Consider the following 14,992-nt stretch of genomic DNA (forward strand, 5'->3'; position numbering starts at 1 on the left):
TTATTTTGCTTTTGTGTCCAATTAAATAACGCAATCAGTATAAGGATTGCACATGTGGCTGTTAAACGGTTAATTCCTGTTCACGCCACAGTGTTCAATGGGTGTGAATTATTGCTTGTAGCTATCATTTAGCCATCTCTCAGGATGAAGACATCAGAATGGCCAGATTCTACCTTTTCTTTCAAGTATTAGTTGAAACAATTGTGCTAGTGTATGTGTGTGTCCATGTACAGAAAAATGGAAAATTCTGCATCAATCAAGATCACTATCAAACTGTTTGAGTTTATTGCATTACCTTTATAACTCTCATGAATTGGCATATTGTGCACAGTCAGATTGAATTCCCACTCTGATTAAATTATGAAAAACAGGCATAAAGTTATTAAGATGAATGCTAAACCCATTTGGCTGGTTAGGAGTCAATGGGGAGTTCCAGCAGCAAAATGCTGACAGTAGAAATTCCTGGGTGGGAATGTGTTCTTTGCTTGATCCATGCTGTTAGCATTGCTTCTCTTGCTCTGTGGGTTTCATAAGAAAGACTTTAAATGTTGCATTAAATCTACCTCTTCTGGCTGTATGTTTTTTTTAAGCATTGACAGTTAGACTTTTCAAACAGATGAATGCAAATAAAAATGTGAAAATAAAATAATGTAATTTAGCAAGTGTGATTTCTGACCCTCACAGTGAACAGTGATTCAAAGTAAATTCCCTGATAAGTGTCTTATATTAGGGTTTGACCCATTCACAGTGTAGATCAGGGGTGTCAAACACACTGCCCACGAGCCGGATATTTGTTTGTCAATTGCGGTCAGAGCAATCGACCCGGATTGGGTTTGTCAGTTTGAACAATAGTTTGCACCTTGTCTGAGCCCGAATAGCCCAAATACAAACCAGGCGCCCTTGATCAATCTCGTACTCACAGCATTAACTGTGCTTTTCTCCCTATATCCAATCTCAGAGCCCTGTTTAGTGATGTGGTCTAGTTTGACAGGAGCGTGGTTTTGTGGAAAAAAGGAGACCATGAGACCTGTACACACACTTCCTCTGAACTCCTCCAAATTCTGGAGCATCCTGATCGACAGAATCACCAAAGTCATCCATCCAATTTCGAACCCCTTTATCCAAAATAGGGTCCCGGGGGATCCAGAGTTTATCCCATCGAATAACAACTGCAAGGCAGGATACACCCTGGATAGAATGCCAGTCCATCGTGGGGCATTGATATTTTCAGTGTTTATTTTGTGTTTTTATTTTTGAGGTCACATGGCATCCCTTTAACCTTGCCTTAAGCCATTGCAGTTTCCTGGTTAAAAACCCTGACACAGTTCTATTGCTCCACTAATTCTGAAACAAGGCAAGCTGCTTTTCACTTCATATCTTCTGCTGAGTGTTAGTTTGTCAGTCCCTTGGGTAGAGTATACAGGTGATGCTCATTAGTAATCCCAGAGCCCAGACAGCTTGCATTTCAATCCTGCAGTTTGTATCAGTTGACATGACTATTCGTCCCGCCCTCGATTGGCAAAGGAGCATTTATTTAAGATGCAATGACTGCTAATTACACTTTAAAGGGAGGTTTTTTATTGTAAAATAAACACCAAAAATGCAAAACATTACAAATAGCACTATGCATGGTTGTTCCTAATATTGTGATCATTTATGGTTTGTACTGTGCAGCCCTCTTGAAAGTAAATTTAAATCAAACTGACCTGCTTTTGCAAATGACTTTGACACCCATGGTGTAGATGCCTGCAGGCCCAGCAGTCAGCTTTGTCCGGACAGAGTGGTTCCTGTTGTGGAAACCGGAAGTTTAACAAGACGTCCTAATGAAGGACGGGCAGATACAGTATTCTCCAGTGCACCCAGCAGACTTTGACTTTTTAAAAAAGTAGGAAACAGTACAAATAACCGTAAAAATACAATAGTAAAAAAACTGTTTTTAATGAACTCTTTGTGATTCTTCCAGGAAATTTTATTACATCACCCTGCTGAGAGACCCAGTGTCAAGGTACCTGAGCGAGTGGAGACATGTGCAGCGAGGTGCCACCTGGAAGACGTCCCTGCATATGTGTGACGGACGCACCCCCACGCCTGAGGAGTTGCCCTCGTGCTACGAAGGAACAGACTGGTCTGGCTGCACCCTGCAGCAGTTCATGGACTGCCCTTACAACCTGGCCAACAACCGCCAAGTGCGGATGCTGGCGGACCTCAGCCTGGTGGGCTGCTACAACATGTCCTTCATCCCCGAGAAGAAGCGCGCTCAGATCCTCCTGGAGAGTGCCAAGAAGAATCTCAGAGACATGGCCTTCTTCGGGCTGACAGAGTTCCAGCGCAAAACCCAGTACCTCTTTGAGAGGACCTTTAACCTCAAGTTCATCCGGCCCTTCATGCAGTACAACAGCACGCGGGCCGCTGGCGTGGACGTGGACAACGACACCATCCTGCGCATCGAGGAGCTCAATGACCTGGACATGCAGCTCTACGACTATGCCAAGGACCTCTTCCAGCAACGCTACCAGTATAAGCGGCAGCTGGACCGCAGGGAACAGAGGATAAAGAACCATGAGGAATATCGACAGCACCGGTCCAATGAGGAGCCCCCCAGGGAGGAACCCGAAGAGCCAGCTCGCCTTCCTACTGAGGACTACATGAACCACATCATTAACAAGTGGTAGCCCACACAGCACAGAGAGGGAAGGAAAGGAAGGGAAGTGATTTATTTTTATTTCCACAGTCATTCACAAAGTCCTTAAAGACTGCAACAAGCTTTTGAAACCCGGCAGTGGTGGCTGACATTCCCACCATTCACTCGGAGGCGGTTGAAACTGCATTGTCCTGCTGTGTCTTTAGGGACATGTGGTGACAGTGATGGCCTTCTCCCGTCCCTTGCGGCCGGGCCTTCTGAACCTCGGAGTCTGAGTTCTCGAAACCAGGGGGATTCTAGGCCAAGTCAGGACAGAGCTTTTACAGCAGTGGGCCCAAACAAAAGAGACCTTACAAGTCTTCCAGGTTCTGAAACACCTTTGGAAGTCAAACAACAATTTATTTAAGAAAGTACAGCCTTTTCTGTAAAACAGAGGTATTTGCTTAAAAATTAACAGCATTGAGAACAGAAGACACATTCTAATGTTGGTTCATGAAATTTTAACTGGACTATATAATTTTAGTGTTTCAAAAAGAAAGGTTTTAATGATGAAAAGACCAAGAAAGCTGCCTACAGGCTTTTTGAATGCAGTTGAATAGATTCTTAGGTCATTTGATCTGAGATTTTAAATATTTGTTTTATTGTTTTGTGTTAATTTCGTTTGTTTTGAAACTGTTCTAAGCAACCTATGAGTGAAGAAGTCATAAACTCTATTGACTATAACTGTTTGCATTCTCTGCGTACTTGGGTCAACCTGTTAAAACTTCTCTGCTTGTACTAACAGATCATGTGACTTTTGGAGGTATATGATGTCATGGACACCTCTTTTTTCTGTGTTTTATAAATTCTGTTTGAAGCTGTAAAATGTGGTCTGCCCCACTGCTTGTAAGCGGTTGTCACTAGGTTCAGTTTTTTAACATTAGGTAGCAGGACTTCAGTGATGTGAACCATGGGTTGAAGCCCATAGCAACAATGCACTGGAGCCTTCTAGATATCTTTCAGGTCCCTTAACATGAAGTTGATTTGAAGGAATGTAAGAGCCTCTTCAGATGGCTTAACATCAGAGGTTCTGTAGGGCAGAAATAATTTTAAACCTCCAAGCTTTTGTTTTTATTTTATTTCTTTGAAAAATCAAGGATTAAATTGAATTGCTGGATTGTTCTTTTACTGGGATACACTGGTATTGTAGGGGATGATATCCCTCTGTCTTGTGAACACATAGCAATCATCCACAGTTCAAAAGAGACACTAAGATTTCTGCATTTGTTAAATGATTATTGGGGGGGGGACTACATATTGCATTTGAGTGCACTGGGGAGAATCTGGAATGGTTTAATGAAACTTGCTTCACCATTTCCTTGTCTCTACTTTTAACTAGCAAAAGGTATTTGAGGTACCCTTCTTCTGGTTCACAAATACTCTCCTGTAAATTGTGTACAATGTGTTCCAAATCCATTGGTCCAGGGCCAGACCGAATGTGTTTATAAAAGATTACAAAAGTAGAGGGAGAGACTGTGTCAAGTATCACCAGAACCTACTCTGCTTCACACCTGATAACACTGACAAAGACATATTTTTCTTTTCTGGTATTTAGCAGGTTTCCTTTACAGTTTTGCTAATTTTATGATTACTCATCTGAACTCATGGATGAGTACATTGTGCAGCAGTGATTTACCTGTTGAAACAAGTGTGAATCTCCATGCAAGCTGGTTTTAGATGGAAACCTGGATGGTGCCACGAATGGAGTACAGTATGTCTTACAGAAAATAGTAAGAATCCCAGTGCAATATCATAATCATGCGATTTTAGAGAACTTGTGAGATGCAGTGTTGTCCTTGGATGATTTTTCCCCATTTTTTGGGTCAGCACTGATCACAATAATGTCTGTATGGAAACATTACAGACATTCTTGGACCTTCAAATGAACTGACGTTTCATTACCAACAGCAGTAGGTGAAAGAGCAGGGGCACTAAGAGAGCACCTTTGGGGTTGTCTGTGATCATATTGTCAAAGAAATGCATTCTTAATGGTGGGACCATATTTCCTAAAGGTTCCAAATATGTTCTGAGAAAAACTGCAAATTCAAGTACTGTACGTAACATTCAAGCTAAAGCTTTGTTCAAGGCCTTTTTGGAAACATGATCAAAGTCTTAAAAAGGCAACCATTTAGCAGAGTATTTTATATTGTTTAAAAAATTAAAAACAAACATTGTATCCTGCTTTTAATTTAATATACAGAATGCTTTAACTGGAGAATGACTTAGCAGTTTTTGACTGACAAGCAATCACTGTTGTTCAAGCCAGTGCAATATAGAAGTCAATATACTCTTGTTCATTTTTTCCTGTTAAACCAATGTTTCATTTATAGGCCAGTACCCCACTCAGGATTCAAGAAAGAAGGTGCTTGGTTCTCCTTTTGTCTGTCTGACCCAGCTTTAACTGTAACAGGAACAAAATGTAGTTTAACTGTGAAGGTTCTCTATGGGTTTCATCACAAAAATGTGGACCAATGTTTATTGCAGTTGTCTGTTGGATGAGCATTGAAAAGAAGGGTGTAGGGTTTTTTTGGTGTATTTCAATTAGAGGCCCCTTCATCTGAGATGATAATCAAGCAAAGTGGCCTAACAGCTCATTGACCTATTAAAGAGATTAATGAGAATGGTGTGTGATGGAGAAGAAGAGGCATTAACTTGTTGCTGAGGCCCTGTGTGAAATAAGAACTCTTCTGAAGTGTGCTCTTAATTGTGTCCTGCTCTTACTGTATATTGCTCTGAGTATTTTTGTTATCCATGCCGAAACAGATCATCAAACCACCAATAAAGAGATTTCATTTTTTAAAGAACTTGTCTTTTTGCATTTCTGATTGCCGTTGAAATAATTCTATATAGCAAAGAGTATCAAGAAGCTTAATTTTCGTGTTTTTTTGTATGCACTACCTCTTGAGAGCTGCTCGTGCAGGAAGTGGACAATATGAGATTATTTCGCCATATGGTTTTGAACAAGGAATAATGTATAGGTGGAGAATGACACTTGAGGATCATGTACTAGAGAGATCAACACTGGAATAATTCCACTTTAACATGTAAGATATTGGATTGAACATTCAGATAAAACCCAATCAGGATTAGGGAAGAAAAGTACATTGAAAAGGTAAAAACCATGAACTGTATTATCTAACAGTGCTTAAAGAGAACTTCTGGATTATTTTTCAGGAGAAGTCTTTCACTGCTGTCTGGAGTTATTCAATTAATTGCATTCTTCATTGGACCGGTGCTGGAGAGCAGTCACATCCAGGATAATTAAAGGCACAGGAGGTAAAAAATGAAGCCTCCTCCTTGGCTTTATAAAGCAGTTAAGATGAGGGCACAATTCACAAAAATGAATATGTAATGATAAACAATTGCCATAGATCATGAATATGAATAAACCACGTTCATTGCACCACAGAGGAGAAAGAGGTGACACTGACGTTGTGTGTAAGTGATAATGAAGCCTGGCAAGCAAAAACATGCAAAGTAAAAAGCTGTCTGCTCTGGTGACCAGGATCTTAAATAAAACACTGTATTAAATCCTTGGTGTTTTCTTCACTGCTTCAAGCAAGTACTGTGGATCTCTTGCACATCTTGAAAGCTATTGGGCATGGACCAAAATATCAACTACTGAATGTTTAAGGTGTCGTCTTTATCTACATAAAACTAGGATTATGAATAATTATATCTATTAAAAATTGTTACCGAATGTTTTACTAATTTACTGTAGTGCACTGACCATAGAACTACAATTAACCCTTATTAAAATGTCTTACTGGTGAATGATGGAAATTACCATGACAATTTCTGGTCTCTGTGCAATCTCTTACACATGACAGAATTGATTTAATACTTAAGAGAGTTGAAATGGTGTTGGGTTCTGACAGGTTATAAATATGAAACCTTATTAATGTGAACCAAAGCTTTTTTTTTTAGTTACTGGACACACTACACTATTTTAAATTAATTTTTATGTAGCAGGGCTAGAGGCATCTTATCACCAACGTATACGCTGTACAAGGCTCAGAATGAATTTTCAGCTCGTAATGCTACTACTCTCAAATGAGGATCTCATCCACACCTTTCTTAATGAAACAAAATTTAAATTGGCATTTGCCAATTCTTTTTTTATGTCGTTAGCTTCGCAATAGTGCAGGTGCTATTGATGTAGCCTGGCTTGACAGATTTCTGGAGGTGGAAGAATTGCAGGCAATGGGTTAATCATTTTTGGCTTTGCACTACAGGGCACTACAATACTTTTTCCTTTTCTACTCCTATCTTACTGGTTGATCTACAATATCTAGAACCTTGACCCCATAAAACAGACCTGCTCTTCTTTTGCCAATGCCTTCAGACAATACCCAGCCATGCCACATTTGATCTACAGTTCAATTCAATCCAGGAGCACACAGTTCTGCCTCCACACCAATGTCAGAAGGTTTTCCTGTCCTGTCCTATATTGACGCTGCTTTATAAATAATGAGCATGCCCTTGATGAGGCAAGGCCTGGTGTTAATAACGATTGGATCCAGCCATTTGCTAGATCATAAACAGCAAGCACCCTGTGACTTTGAGATGGCTGTCATTGATTTACTGTAGCAGAAGCTAAGGCATTACCTTCTGATTCTGAGTGCTAGTTCAATCTAGGCAGCTGCTCTGGGCCTTATTTTTCAAAGTGCAGTGCAGTAAAAAAAAACAATAAAAATGTAGCTATCAAGGATAGAGGGATTTTTTTAGAACACATGAAACTCCTTGATGTGATTTACTGTTTACTGTAAACTGAGAGAACATAAAAAATGAAGTAAACCCACTATTGCATTTTCAGTTAAAGTTTACGGTGCACAGCCATTGCACATTATTTTGTATTTAATGAGATTAGATACGTAATGTAATTTTCATACAGAGAATACAATTAATTGGGAATTAACTACCAGAGAAATTATGACAATAAAAGGTTATTTAGCTAAATTGTCATCTGTGTTTTTTCACATGCATATGCTCTGTAAAGAGTATGAAAATATTTGTGTATGACTGTATATTTTTAATATGAAATGTCCTGAAATGTTTCCCAACCTTTCCTTTTTGGCAAGTGATGGCCTTTTGCAATTTAAAATGATGAAATCTTTTTTTAATTAAACTAATTCCTTAATTTTGTATTTTGCTTCTTATTTTTTTCTAACATTTATACCATGCCTGAAATTAAACCTATAACCTATGCAGAACATTTTATAAAATGCTTTTCTTTTTCAACCTTATTTGAGATCATTACTTTTCAGATCTTTTTAGCTAAAGGTCTATACATTAACCTTATGGAAAAGGATCAATTTTAATGATGGGCAATAATGGTATTGACTGGAGGCACGGATACTGATGAATACCTGTGTTGTAAAATCAATGGGGTCTCTTTTTAATGTTCGGTCTTCAGCTTTCAGCTTTCACTGAGCCCTCCTGAGTGTGGAATTGTAGTCTTAAGGGACTTTTTCCACTTCAAAACCATGCAGGATTTCACAATTGTTTGAGGTCATGGTGAGGAGCACAACCTAGTGATATACAGTACACTATATTGCAATTGATGTCTAAAAGAATGCATAACAGTGCTATTAAACATAAATGCCAATACCAGCAATAATGCCAGACTCAGTCCTTTGTTCAGTGACTGTGTAAATTAATGTGGAAACATTCTATTATTTTTTTAGCATGTGTATAAAAATCCATTAACACAATCTGCAATTTATGACAATAAATAGTAAATCCTGTCTCTTGCAACTGCAAAGGTTGAAGATACACTTCCGTGAATGCATTGAAAGCAACTGGTTAACATGCTAAGTCATGTTTGTCCAAAAGGAAATGATCTTCTGGTTTAAAAAAACAAACAAACATTTCTCTGTTTGATCTCAACACTTAATTAGATCACTTGAATGTGTTTCATGGTAACAAGAAAATCTATACTTACCAGTACAAGCATTGTACATCCCTGAGTCAGTGACAAAGTATGAAATTCTCAGATAGTATCTTTGTCCTTTTCATAAACAGACAAATCAGTATTTGGTATCCACTGTTTATCATCATTATGCTTGCCATTTAGGATCTTTGGCAAATGCTTTTTTTAAATCTACAGGGAGAATAATGTACTGCAGTCATAAATTGTGATTATGCCGATTCACTGACTTTATACACCCTTATCTTTATACCATTCTGCTGAAGTCCCAGCCTGTTGGGTGGCTGCCCCTCAGTGTGGAGGCACAACTGGATCATCTTACAGTGATTACAATGGTGGCACAACTACCTCTCCACCAGATGTTCTCTAGTTCAGCACCGGTGTTCTCCTCAGTAGGCAGGGATACTGATGTATTTTCCCTGGAGATTACTTATGGTATACCATCTTTGGAGTTTAGGCTTTTGATGTAGCAGCAACCCCCAAAATGAACTGAATCATATTAATGTAAAGGCTTTTCTTTCTCTATCCACCAGGCAAGTCCATAGAGGGTAAATGTCAAGAGTGATCCAGGATTACAAATCCTCAGGGAAATCTTAAAATGCCCCAGCTTTCAGGTTTCCATCAAATCTTTCTACATCTGAAAACTTTCTAATAAAATATAATGCACAATACCTAAATAGCTCTCCATCATTTGGATGAAATGACTGGATAGGATTACTATAAATGCCCTGGACTGCAAAATGTGACATTAATTCTGGGGTACTATGCTGCAGTGCAACACATTGCTTTTAGAAAATTATCTTGGCACTGCAGAGTTAAATATTATAGCACACTTTGAAGTGAATAATTCTTTTTTCCTATAATGCAGTTTTAGCCTGTATTTTCCATGTATTTAGGTCTTATCAAATGCATCTTTACTCTTAATTGCCAAATGGAAAATGGATGTTACACTATATCTACCATTCATCAAGCTGTATCATGCAAGCCATAACATTGTAATTGGTGTTCTCATGCATATAAGAAATTACTATAGAACTAATTGAGTTGATTGAGAAATATATCCTAGTTCAGGTTTTAACCTGGTTTCAGGTTTCAGGTAAGCTTCAGGTTTTAACCTGAACTGGCTGAAGGTTCCCAACCCCAGTCACTACAATGCTATATTCATCTACTGTATCTTGATCTCATCAGATCATAGAAGCTAAGCAGGGCTAGGGCTAGATAGTACTGGGACAAGAAACCTCAAAAGCAGGGCAGTCCAATCTTGGACCTGCAGTATTGGAGTTTTTACAGAGCTTCATTACAAATCAGCATTGAATTACTGAATACAGGAGGTCCCACATATCTGAACACATCGAACAGCTGCAGCCGTACTGACAGAGGAACAGAGAGACACTACAGGAATGAGATGGGACAGACCTGCTCTAAGGAAAATTAGGTTGCTGCGGTAAGGATCCACTTTTCCTTCTTGACCAGAATGTCTGAGCACCACTGGCCCAGTATGGTGAAAGGGAATAGTGCTGTGGGATGTGCTGCCCTTTGGATGAGATTTTAAATCAAGGTCCCCACTCTCTGGTCATTAAAGATCTGAGCAGGGGTGTCAACCCTGGTGAGCTGGATCCTTTCCATTCTGAGCTGTCTAGATGTCCTGCCTGAGGCTCCCCTTTAGATAAATTGATGAAGCACTTTCTCACTTTTCCACCTGATCTGCTGTATAGTGATGCTTACTGGTCTGTAATGGTGGCTTTTTTCAAAAAGCCCGGAGAACGACATAAGCAAATAAATGTATATTATTATTATTATTATTATTATTATTATTATTATTATTATTATTTATTATGTTGTGTATTTTAAAAAAATCCCATATCATATATCCCTATATCATCTTATAGATAATATTTCTTATGTGAGCAAACAGGTTCACCTGGTCCTGGGATGAAGATCATGGCCGATAAGATAAGAAAAAAGAGCAGGTTTGTAAACCACAGGACGAAATCAAAAGGAAAACCCTGCCTCACTGTACCACATGCTGGCCTTTGGGGGGAAAAACATTGCTCAGCCCCATCAAAGTAAACGATTTAGTCAACATCAGCAACTGTTTAATTCCAACTGGGTATTCTCTCTTTTGGCAGGTCAACAGCACAGATCTGGGGCTGATGGTTAACTTATCATCCCTTTCTTGCTTGTTATATTATATTTATTATTTCTGTTTGCTCTTTACCGGCAAACGCAGCAGTAACACTATGAGGTGGAGCGGTGGCTCTGTGGCTAAGGAGCTGCACCTGTGGCTGGAAGGTTGCTGGCTCAAATCCCGCAGCCGGCAGAGGAATCCTACTCTGTTGGGCCCCTGAGCAAGGCCCTTAACCCCAACTGCTCCAGGGGTGCTGTACAATGGCTGACCCTGTGCTCTGACCCCAAACTTCTCTCCAGGTCTGTGTTTCTCATAGAGAGCAAGCTGGGGTATGCAAAAAGACAAATTCTTAATGCAAGAAACTGTATGTGGCTAATAAAGTGATGTTATTGTCACGGACGTCCAAAGGGACTAACCGTGGGGAGCAGGAGAGCGGAAAAAGACCCATATGCGTAGCGGCGAGACGGGAAAAAAGGCCCGGGCTCATTAGTGCAAAGAGTTCAGGAATGTCGTATAGAAACCTATGCCCTCAGGGAGCGGACGTGGGGCGCCCTGGTGCTAGGCGGGTCTCAGGACATCCGAACATCAATGCTGAGCCAGGACAGAGTGCAAGACCCGGAAATATATAGCCCAAGGAAGAGAGGAACAGGAAGGACAGCAGACCGGAAACTAGGGACAGGACAGAGAAGGAGCGCCCTCTGGCTGCAGAGGGCGTGACAGTTATGCCTACATTATATGGATGCCTTCTATCAAATACAGAGACACATTTAGATAATCAATTATAAAACCAAAAAAGAAAGCACAATCTGTATAAAGTTGTATGTTTACTCTGACAACATTGTTAAAACACCTTGCAGCCTGATATGATCTGCTCTCAGGAGTGAAGAAAAGCTCAGTACAAGGATGGGAGACAGGGTGGCAGTATTTTAGTGGTGTTGTTGGGGCCAGTAGGTGCCATTTTCCCAGGGCATTGTGCAGTAGTAGCTGCTGGCCTTTGGATGAGATTTAATGGACGTTCTCACTGCTTGGATATTAAAGTTCGAGTGGCACTGACTAGAGGCGTGGGGACATGTCCCTGCTGTCCTCATTAAATTCCACTTTTTGCTTGCACAATCTGGCCTACTTAAAAATCCATCTGAACTCAACTGGTGAAGAAATCTCTCACTTCTCTATCTGATCTACTGTGTAGTGGGACTTAAAGAGTATTTTTTTTAAATAAGCACAACTACTTTTCTGTATTAGTTCAGGTGGGTAGCTGCGTCAGCATGCGTAGGCTGCAAAGGAACAAGTAATAGGTTTATTCCATGCTGAAAAAAAGAAGAAAGAAAACAAACTAAAAAACAACTAAAATTATTCTGCAGCTAGGATCACACATTCTCCCTTCCCTTAACGACAGATTACTGTTCTTTTAAATTTTCTCCATTCATTGGAAGTTTCATTTCACACCTCTCTGCACCCATTCTGACTTCACACCTCTTGATTGGCCTCTCTTTCTGTCCCCTGCTCCCGCCTCTCACTCCTCCTCCCTCCCAGCCTTTGTTCTCCCGCTACTTTACCTTTGCCTACTGCCCTGTCTCTCTCACACCTGAAGAAGGCTCCACGGCCGAAATGTTGTGTTCTCTTTCTTCTTTTTTTCAGCATGGAATAAACCTATTACTTGTTACTTTTCTGTATTATCACCAGTGCTGCTCTCCCCCATGTGCTGCTCAATACCAAACTAAAAGAAATCTAATAACAGCTATTTTTATTTAGCTTACATCCTGCCTTAGAATCTCTCATTTTAACATAAAAGACATAATAAAAATGTATTATACTTATATTACATTACAAATATATTACATTATTTCACAATATGTATAACCTTGTATCTCTGACTTTTTTTTACTTCTTGAAATAATCTTTTCAATAACGGAATCACTTACATTTAAATGAGGATTGTTATCTCTGTGCATATACATGTGCACATTCAAAAGTGCTGTTCACTTGCATAGGCATCAAGTTTTCATTGAGAATGTATGAACAGATGCTTTACATATTTTATAAAAGGAAAATATGTGAACTACAACATTAAGACAAGCTTTTGTTTGAATATGTTCAAATCTCAGATTTTTAAAGGTGGGATTAAAAATCCCAAATATATTTTAACATATAAGTGTTATGCATGAAGTAGTGACTATTTAAGTGACAGCACGAAATTGCCTTGTGATAATATCTTATTTCTTTTTACCAGCGCATTTCTGAAGATCGATGCAATGGAGGCCATCTTGTTTCTCTCATGTAGATTTCGATTTGAGCCAATATGGCTGCTACAATAAGGTGGCTATTTTCGGCCGCAAAGCACTTCCTGTTATATTGATTTTCATGTTTGAAATCATGGTTATCAATTTAATTTAAAGACAAGTTTTAGTATTTGTATAAGTATGTATGTGAAAAAGCATTCTATATGATCTGGCAAAATTTTCATTCACCTATAACCTCAGGACCCCACTTACTTCTCAAACATGGCGGCTATCAGACTAGGGGAAGCCGGTTTCGGTAAGTGTAATTTAACGCAAATGTAAGATCTGGGGATTTTGTTTTGGGGAACATGTACATTGTAATTGTTTTCTCACACAAAAGGTTACTGAAAAGTGGATTTCGAATCTTATGTATACTATAGTCTCTTTCACAGAAGGTTTTCTGCTTTCACTTTCTCAAACCATTTCTTGATAACAAGATCATAGGGTTTCTTGTCTGTTTCCCATTTGTTTTAAGAAAATAACAAAGATGACTATGATTAAAAGAATTTTGAGAAGATGTCGTGCTTTCATGCTCCTTACGATATTTCGTTACTACGTCGTATTATTGTATACTGATAACAGATTGTTTTTGTGGATTTCGAAAAGGCATTTTTTCCCCAATACATCTGCAAGCTTAAAGTTTATAAGAGGCTGAAATACAACAGGTATCATCGACAGTTTTGCACGTTGCTGGATACCCTTGCCTTCACAGGGAACATAAAACTCTTTTCAATTGTGCATTAAGAGGCGTGTTGCAAGATACCGTGCGTTCGACATTCTTTCTGCAAACTAGCATCACCAAGAAATTAACTGAAACCGTTAGAGGTTCAAAGTGATCGGTAAATATTGTATTATATAGTTAAAATTAGGTGAGGCGTTGTGCAATTCAGGATATGTTGCCTGAGCGCCTATTGGACGAGCGCTCTGCTGACTCGGCCACGCTGGGACCAATAATTGGTTGAGAAAGTGTCATTTGAGGTGAGGACGGGCAGGTGGAAGACTTTCCCAACTAAAAAAAACCCCACGATTTTAGAAAAATACGATTGTCAAACGGTGTTGTGCATTTCTTTTCTTTAGTCGTTTTAAGAAATTCCAGTCTGGGCGTCCAGAGAAATTCAAGTGGCCAGTTTTTTACGTATAACAACGTGTGTTGTTTTTACTACCAGCAGATACTAGAGTACTAAAGAGAGCACTAAAGTTTTACTCTGGAGTTTGGCAACTGCAGCTGAATACCATTAGTATATATTACTTGAAGTCATGAGTCTATGAAGTTTGCTTAATTTAGATTGAGCGTTCAATTTATTTCAATTCCATTCATTTTATTTATGACACAAAGGATGCCACAATGTTTTAATTGGAAATGATTCCCATGTCATCTGAGCTTGAGTAGATTCTAAATTCTGTTTATACGTCACCTTCATTACGAGTAATACTGTTTTTGCCATAATGATGCATAATATCTAGGTTAAAACCCGTTAATCATAATGCTGCATTAATAATATATTATCTGCTAATGTCCAAGAAAATTCCATGATGTTCTCATGAACGTTTACCGTAGCACAGTAGAAAGTGTCCTCACTAGTGGTATCACTGTGTAGCACAGCAATACTACCATGCACGACAGAGATGCATTAGATAGAGAGATACTTTATTGATCCCATGAGGGAAATTGCATTACAAAGGGTTGTGGCAGTGGCACAGAGGATTATAGGATGTGTCTTCCCATCAGTCGGTGAGATTCACACCTTCCACTGTCGCAATAAAGCTCAGTCCATCATTCTCCCCCCTGAGCTCTGGTAAGTGGTACCACACTATTGAAGCACAGACCACTGGGCTTAAGAGCAGCTTCTACCCAACTGCAGTGTGCATCCTCAACAGCTAACTGCAGTGCCTCAGACTCGGTGCTCCTCTAGCACTCTGCACTTTTGACTTGGACTCCCATGTTTTTTTTAACTACCACATATTTATTGTTACTG

The 14,992-nt window shown here is 39.3% G+C and overlaps 2 protein-coding genes across 3 annotated transcripts in view; both read left to right on the plus strand.

The window, feature by feature from the left end:
- hs6st1a (heparan sulfate 6-O-sulfotransferase 1a) overlaps nucleotides 1-5,484 on the plus strand; it is a 118,697-nt gene extending 113,213 nt beyond the window's left edge. Inside the window, exon 2 of the mRNA XM_006637682.3 lies at nucleotides 1,964-5,484. Coding sequence (XP_006637745.1) covers nucleotides 1,964-2,672 — 709 coding nt within the window. The 3' untranslated portion in view covers nucleotides 2,673-5,484. The remainder of the gene's footprint in view (nucleotides 1-1,963) is intronic.
- Nucleotides 5,485-13,228: 7,744 nt separating this feature from the next.
- Nucleotides 13,229-14,992, plus strand: part of uggt1 (UDP-glucose glycoprotein glucosyltransferase 1) — a 33,224-nt gene continuing 31,460 nt past the window's right edge. For both annotated transcript variants that reach the window (XM_015361293.2, XM_015361294.2), the window contains exon 1: nucleotides 13,229-13,272. In XM_015361293.2, coding sequence (XP_015216779.2) covers nucleotides 13,239-13,272 — 34 coding nt within the window. In that variant the 5' untranslated portion in view covers nucleotides 13,229-13,238. The remainder of the gene's footprint in view (nucleotides 13,273-14,992) is intronic.

Source organism: Lepisosteus oculatus, chromosome 13 (assembly GCF_040954835.1).
Source record: "Lepisosteus oculatus isolate fLepOcu1 chromosome 13, fLepOcu1.hap2, whole genome shotgun sequence".
In the NCBI taxonomy this organism is placed as follows: domain Eukaryota; kingdom Metazoa; phylum Chordata; class Actinopteri; order Semionotiformes; family Lepisosteidae; genus Lepisosteus; species Lepisosteus oculatus.